This window comes from Helianthus annuus, chromosome 16 (genome assembly GCF_002127325.2).
Source record: "Helianthus annuus cultivar XRQ/B chromosome 16, HanXRQr2.0-SUNRISE, whole genome shotgun sequence".
In the NCBI taxonomy this organism is placed as follows: Eukaryota; Viridiplantae; Streptophyta; class Magnoliopsida; order Asterales; family Asteraceae; genus Helianthus; species Helianthus annuus.
In genome coordinates, this window is record NC_035448.2 from 154998321 (window position 1) to 155006471 (window position 8151).

The 8151-nt window shown below is 33.0% G+C and overlaps 1 protein-coding gene across 17 annotated transcripts; it reads right to left on the bottom strand.

The window, feature by feature from the left end:
* Window positions 1-734: 734 nt before the first annotated feature.
* Window positions 735-5243, bottom strand: LOC110919826. Of its 17 annotated transcripts, XR_004884029.1 has the most exons (13): window positions 4985-5233; window positions 4573-4807; window positions 4458-4513; window positions 4216-4301; window positions 4080-4137; window positions 3925-4004; window positions 3480-3763; window positions 3186-3259; window positions 3018-3088; window positions 2864-2946; window positions 2664-2722; window positions 1768-1840; window positions 735-990 (listed from the first exon to the last, which is right to left on the bottom strand). XR_004884029.1 is itself a non-coding variant. In XM_035985354.1 (12 exons), the coding sequence occupies exons 6-12, from the start codon at window positions 3481-3483 to the stop codon at window positions 959-961; spliced, it is 360 nt and encodes a 119-aa protein (XP_035841247.1). In that variant the 5' UTR covers window positions 3484-3763; window positions 3925-4004; window positions 4080-4137; window positions 4458-4513; window positions 4573-4807; window positions 4985-5233; the 3' UTR covers window positions 735-958. The 17 variants fall into 17 exon arrangements, 5 of the variants coding, with proteins under 5 accessions (XP_035841247.1, XP_035841250.1, XP_035841249.1 ...); XR_004884035.1 differs by lacking the exon at window positions 4216-4301 and having other exon boundaries at window positions 2864-2914; window positions 3209-3259; XR_004884034.1 differs by lacking the exon at window positions 4216-4301 and having other exon boundaries at window positions 3209-3259.
* Between the last annotated feature and the right edge of the window lie 2908 nt (window positions 5244-8151).

An 8151-nucleotide genomic window follows, 5' to 3' on the forward strand; every position in this document is an offset into this window, starting at 1 on the left:
TAAATTAGAATAACATTTAATATTAACTACACTATACTCCTTTTAACAAAACTATTACTTTACTAAAGGAATTAAAAAACAAAAATGCATTTTTTTATTTTAAACCTCTCATCTCTTAGGTGCTGTTTGTTTTTGCTTAAAACATCTGCAAGGAGTCAATGTCTTCAGGCGGGCAGATATAAGACCTTGAAGACTGTTTGTTTTTTTTAAATAAGATCTGAACATTGCTTTTATTAGCTTAAAAAAAAGCATATGTCTAACATCTTCACAAACAATCAGATCTTCAAAACCCCATCTTCCTCCTCTCTTTCTCTCCCTCCCACCACCACCTCCACCTCCCCTCCTTCCTCACACCGATCCCCTCCTCTGGTCTGACCTCCGGCAACCGGAGATGGATCCCGGCGCCCCTCCCTTTGGTCCGATAAGCACCCCCAAACCCCCCTTATTCTTCTGCTAGCACCCACACCCGTCTCCACCCGCTCGGTGGTGACCGACGGCGGCTGTAGCTGCCGGAAATGACAAGCAAAAACGAAGGTACTAGATGAGTTTGAAGGTGGTTCTCCAAGCACCGTAGCAGCAACAGCTCTGCTGTTGTCTTCCTTTTTCTTCTCCTCCCTAGGGTTTCAGGTATTTTGTCTTATCCTTTTTCTTCTTTCTTTTCACAGAGATTCGATGTGTTAATTTGAGCCTCAATTGTTTTTTTTCTTTTTAATTTCATTTAAAAAACTGTAGTGTGTGGATATGAGTGGATATTAAAGTTATCTTTTTTTTTTTTGGACAGATTCGTTTTTTTTACGGGTTTGAGTGGTGGTGCTGGTGTTTTGGGCAGTGTAGTGGTGGTGGTGGTTGTATTATGGTTTTTTTATGTTATACAGACGATATCCAGTTTATAAAACAAACAATATTATATTTTCAGCTTGCAGACCTTTAGACCACATCTTCAGTTGCAGACATAAAATCAGCTGAAATCAGACTGCAGACAGTTTTTGTCTGCAAAAACAAACAGCACCTTAGTACCTAAGCAAAATGCACGTATGAAGAAATATGAGAACACAAACTAAGTCTGGGCTATAATGAAGAATTGTGAAAAGTTTGATGTCCAAATCAAGAAATAAATAAAATCACTATTTTTCAGCGTGTTACGAATTAATATATGTATATAAATTTATTAATTATATATTCAATATAAGATAAGTAGGAAAAAGGGGTATTTGTTTTAAAGGTATATTAAATTAACAATTTAGATTTGAGGATAATATTTTATTAAAGTATGATAAGATTCAATATTTATTTATTTAGTTAATATAAAATAAGTATAGATTTGAGGATGCATTCAATGAATGACACGTGTCCAAAAGTTGGTTTCTTTTATTATAGTAGATAGATTATATATAAAAACTAGGTTATCACCTGGGTAGACACCCGGGTAGGAAAATTTAAATTACATTAATAAAAAATTTCAACACACACTAATTCATTTCTATTTAAAATTAAAATCAAACCATACCTATGAGTTAAATATTGCATCAAGAGTAACACTGACTTGGCTTCAGCGCATATTGTGTTGTAAAATTCTTTTAATATAAAAAACTTTGTACCCAAGCCCATAATATTGTAATCAAGTATAAAACAAAAAACCCAACAATAAGAGACCTTACTTTTACAGGTTGATTTTAAGGTATACAAATAATTAATTCTATTTCTACACTAAACTACTAAACAATTATATTGTTGAATAAAGAGGAAAAAGAGTCTATGAAAGATTACATTGAAATAAGTACGAGCAAGCCAACATGTGGAAGATCGGTTGAAGCAAGTTATTCATATCACAATAGTCAATCTGGAAAAAGATGAAGTGTACGAATCACTGTCTTCCATCCATAGAAGCAGTAATAGCAAAAAACAAACTAATAAAAATAAGGGAAAATTGGGAAAGAATGAAAGATACATTTGATAATAGAAATAAGATTCAATTATAACTTTATAAATTGTATGAAATTATACTTGAAGTTAATTACCTCTTTGAGGCTATAATTTGCCAAACAAAATTAAAGTGTCGAGCATAATACCTATTTGCCACCAATATAATCAAGCAAATGCAGGGGCGGAATTAGAGTGATAGAAGGGGTAACCTCCGTTGCCCCTTGACGCTCCGGTGATGCTTCGACGGTAGTGTAAATTTTGAAAAATTTAACGTTTTTTCGATTTCGTTACCACTTTTTATTGAAATGTTACCCCTATGCGGATCTTCTAGATCCGCCACTGAGCAAATGTTTGTCAAGTTCAAAATGCCGGCAAAGAAATTTCTTCAAGAAAAACAATCATAAATATTATATTTAAAAATATATCGACCCATTTACTTATGAAAGCATTGAATTGAGTTGCATGTTATCTATAATAGGTTACAGGTCGGTAGGTAAAAATAAACAAATAGATAACACAGGCTAAACAGGTCAAAGGTCATCCAAAGTGTATTTTTATTGCAAATAAAATCCCAAGTCTATTAACTCAAATTTTTATAATATTACTGATTTTTTTATAGTTCTTTGTAACTAAAACTAACACATTACTAATTTATTAAGAAATAAAAGCAGATAAAATACAGTTTTGGCTGGCCCGATCTGACCCTGTGAGCTATAATACACTTAAGTTTTACGGTATACCTTCGTTATATCTGAAGATTTAGCTGCCGGATGCATATCTGGAAAGCGGGAAACCTCTTCTGCATTCTCAAATAGAATATAAGTTGGGAGTTGATCAGGTACTCTAGTACATTATATTTTAAAAAATCAGTTGATATATAAATATATAATGTATTCCACACATTACATAATAAATAACTAAGCCAAACGACAATACAGACCAAGAGAGATTCCAAATCTTGCAGCTGTATTCGGGAAAAGTCCAAGATCAACTATTCCAAAAGATATATTTTAATTCGAGAAGCTGTTGCAGAAAAATATATAATCAACGTATAAAAAACATTTTTTAATTAATAATTAGCGTTATATACTCACGTAATAGAAAGTTCATGGAGAGCGCGGCTGGTGCGTATACAGGAGGATGATAATGAAGAGCGGAATTCCACCTGCCAAATAAGAAAACAGAACGACAGCCCAGATTAAATATAAAACAACAAAATACATCAAGAAAAAGATGTCGAGAATACTGTGAGCAGGCCTAACCAACCAAAATCTTGATGTGCCACCTTCAGTTACTAAGGACTCCAATTGTAGTGGTGTTAAATGACTTGCAGAACCTAAAATCACATGATTTAAAAAAACTTTGAAACGGGGGAATTTAGATGAGTGTCGAAACTCAATGCAATATATAAAATATAGAAAAGCGTAAAATGTCATTCTCGTCCTTGAGGTTTGGCCAGTTTTGCGCCTTTCGTTCAAATGTTAAAAAAACTTAGTCCCAACATACTCAACGGAATTATCTTCTATAAAAATTGGGAATGCAATTAAAGAACATACCCATGCAGTCAAATCAGCAGCTCCATAGATCAAAGTATCAAACCGACACAAATGAGCTTTGTGATTATTGGACGAACATCAAACATCCTTAAATACAACAAAAGAAACCTCAAAATCATAAACTAAAAATAATGATAATTTCAATCAACGACTACACCTCGACCTGAAAACTCAACCGCGTGGACTTGGGAAAAACTTGAAGTGACTTTTTCATAGGAAAACTGAGATGCTTTTGGGCTTTGAAAGCTTGTAGTCGATGCCACATTAGAATAGGCCATCATCTGCTGTTTATTATTAACAGTTTCTCAAGTTTTAAAAGAAATGAAGAAAGCACTCTATTTCATAAAACGGTCAATGAAAAGGTTGAATAGCTGGGTTGTCTCTTAATGTATAAATAATATCTAAGTTACCTCTAATCAATAATATTCAACAAAAAGTTATTAACCTAGTCGTCGACACTGATCACTGATTCTAATGACGCATTTTGTTCAATTGTTGCCACGTTCAACTTTTTGGCTGTAAAACCTTGCAAAAAGAAATATAAAACTAAGCGATACGATACAAGTTTGAAAAGAACTGACAACGTAAAAACTTCTATACCTTAACCATTGTAAATAAAGCCTTAACATTCATCATTCTTGATATGATCACGAACAGGCTGCATTCATATTAAATATAAATATATTAAAAGTGCCATAAAAGAAATAAAGTTATAAAATTATTATAGAAAACATACAAAATCCTTTTTAAGACCTTTCCTAACCCGCCAATAAGGTTACCTCTGCTGCTGAGATAGATGTTTTCTGTATTTCTATAACTAATCTTGAATGTAACCACATAAAAACTTGTCAAACCATTTAATTAAGTCAACAACTTAGGAAATCTAACAAACCCCTAAAATCACAAAAAAAAAAAAAAAAAAAACAGGAAACAATAAACCAATTACAGAATCATTGAAGATTTTATTGAAGATCATACCTTAAACAAAAGTAGATTGTTTCTCTTTCAATGTATACGGAATCGCTAAACATAATCTAGAAAAAAAAGGGAAAACATCAGTGTAAAACAAAAAGATGTATTTAGAGCATAATACCTTAGTGCTTGTCATAGGTAGTGCTCTGAACAAAGTCTGAATCTTCCACCCTCTCAGATGATAAGAATTTAGTAGGGTGATATATGGAATCCCTTTAGTTTGGACATAATTCAAAGCGAATCCAATAGGTTTAGACCGAAAGAAATCAATAAAAAAGACTAAAATTTCATTGTGGCATATGATCGAGATTGATCTCCGAGCCATCGTCTTCCACCTTCGTTCCAAGCAATTCCATCTGTTTATTCAAAAATATATTCCATTAATTGAATCATTCTAAGTCTAAGTGTACGAAACTATAATCCATTTTTCATTTAAATTGAAATGAAGAAGTGGATCACAGCCTTAGGAATCGTATATGAAAAGGAATAGATTAGCAATAAAAATCATAGGTGGATTGGAATTAAGAGCATACTTTCGATTATCAAAGAGGAATCGATCAAGAACAGACAAAGCAAATTTGCGATGGTGGGTTTTAGGGTTCAGCAGAAATTAGGTTGTCATTTGTTGCTGTGTGAGAAAGAAGATAAATACGATCCATTTGTTAGAAGATGAAGATGAGAAGAACTAACATTTGATTTGATTTGCTTGACTGATTGAAGAAGGAAGATGGAGGCTGGAAAAGATTAGGGTTTCTGAATGCTTGAAACGTTGTCTAGCGAACTCATTTGTTATATTGGATCCAATAAAGAGTTGGTGGGTTTTTTTACCCAAAACTCAGACCCGATAGCTTGGCGGATCCCGCGTCCAATTAGAGAATGGAACATTGAGATTGCTTCCCACATAAATCTTCCACCATAACATGCCACATCAGCAAATTGTTCCACCATCACATGCCACATGGCCCAAATCCTTTTCATTTATTAATATAATATAGATATCTGCATTAAATCAATATATTTGTTTTTTTTTAACGGAGGCCCAAAATTTATTAGAGCATAAAGCCCTTGCTTTACTTAAGCTAGAATTGATTCCCCGCGTTGCTGGGTCATTTTTTTTAACGTGATGTGAGTGTATTGTTTTTTTTTTTTTTTTTGTAATTGTTTATCGATTAATATGTATACCAACTGAAAACGTCCATAAAATTAACATGAATCATTTCTAAAAATATTTTCGTCAAAACATAGATTAACTAAAAATGTGCATAAAAATAAACATGAATACGTAGTATATTTGACCCGGCTCATTTTTAAAAAAATATTACGCCGAAACATAAATCAACCTGAATTTATACCGTCACGCACATAAAAAATAGTGTTTTCTTAGGTTAAAGAATGATATTGCGTGTTATGGTAGCGTCGAAACGCAAAGTAACTCGAATTTATACTGTCTGATGAAAACATATTATATTGATCCGACTCGTTTCCGAACAAAATTTCATGAAAAAGTAGACCAATTGAAAACCTAGATAAAAATAAGTACGAAAACACATTATATTTGACCAAACTCATTTTCAATGAAATTTATATCAATGTAAACCAACTTAAATTAACACCGATACGTACATAAAATAAAGCACTTAAGACACAATGAGGTATAAAAAGTTTTCAAAAGTTGAGGATATAAATGTTAATATTGAAAGCTCATGGATAAGATATACAAAATAACAAAAAAAAAAAAAAAACATAAGCTATAGTAGCTAATGAGTTCGCAAATTATATACGGCCCTTAAAAATTAATTTTTTTTAATTTTTTTTAAATCATTAATATTCACATTCTAAGTAAATTATATACATATTATATTATATACATATTAAAAACATAAGTGAATGAACAGTAATTATATACATATTTTCATTTTCATTTTCAATATTTACATTCTTAAGATTGTGGTAATAGTGCTGGCCATCTACTCGCTCTCATGGGCGGCAAAGGGAATAGTGCTAGGCAACTGCCTGTCACTACCCTATTGGTCCAACAAATTTATTATTTATCCCGTTTTAAAATTACGATTTTGCCATCACTTCAAAATTATGTTTTTACCCCCAGTTAAAAATAAATTCACGCTTTTGCTCCCAGCTAGAAATTTCAATTTTGCACTCGGTTCAAAATTACGATTTTGCCCTGTTTAAATTACATTTTTGCCATTAGTTTTTTTATCTCCAAGCCAATTTACGATTTTGCCCTCAACCTAAATTTACATTTTCTCCATCGTTTTTGTTTGTTTTCCTGGTTAAATTATAATTTTGCCCCTAGTGATTACAGTCATGCCATTATTTTAGTTTTTCTTAAGCTGTGGTAGTGTTTTGTTTTAATTGGTTGACTCAGCGTAATTTTTATTCGTGACAGGCGGCTGCTTGACACACGCTCATTTGTTCAGAAAAAATATAATTTTTTCTCCGGTTTAAAATTATAGTTTTCCATCTTTTTTTAGCAAAAATTTGATAATGGTTGACTTAAAGTAATTTTTTAAGATCGTGTTATGAGTAGTATGTATAGATAACTGAAATACATGTGTACATGTTACGAGAGATAAATTTTCGACTTAGTGTCCCGCAACTCTAGCGGGGAAAAATCTAGTTAATATAAAATGCGAAGAGAAGAGTGGATGTAAATATTACACGTGGTGGGGAATAGAAGGTTCAAGAAGTTTCCATATTTAGTAAACATTTGACAATGGAAACCTCGACTTTCACGTATCCACATGTTTTTGTCGGCAGATATTTTAATTAAAACCTTGGATGTAAACTAAATACTTTCATTTCATGATTGGCACGTCTAATTAAGGCTAACAAAGAAAATTTGGACTAATATGAATGTATTCGTAAAAGAAATGATGTTGTTCTATAGAATATAAATATTTTAATTGCAAATTTCATTAAGTAAGAAATAGAAAGATAGTCATTGGGTAATGTCAGAATATTTCAAATCTATAAGGTAGCGTTTGGTACGAAGAAATAGAAGGCGGAATGTAATGGATTACTCTATTGAAATGAAAAGAAATATGTTTGGTTGTCAAGTAGTAATGGAACGAAGCATTCCATAACAAATATAAACCTTCCAAATATAATAATTTTCATTACTTGGTAAGGTGGTGTTTTTTTTCATTCCTTCAAAGAATGGAAAGATATATTATTATTATTATTATTATTATTATTATTATTATTTTTATTATTTTTATTATTATTTTTTACCATTATTATTATTATTATTATTATTATTATTATTATTATTATTATTATTATTATTATTATTATTATTATTATTATTATTATTATTATTGGTTTTAATAACTCACTCACGGGCGACACCACTACTGTCATAGCTGCCGCCGTGACTACCGTCGCCGCCGTCACCCACTTCCGCCGCCACCACCACCCACCTCCACCCCAGCTGTCTCCCGCCACTACCCACCTCCACCCCAGTCGTCACCCACCTCCGCTGCTACCAACCGTCACCCACCATCCACACCTCCGCCCCCGCCGTCACTCGCCACCACCCTCGACACCACCGCGCCACAGCTGCCACCCACCCCCGCCTCCGCCGTCAGCCGCCACCCACCTCCACCACTGTCCCCGTCACCCACCACCATTCCATTCACCCGTCTATTCCATTACCTCGTACATTCCATTCACCCGTCTA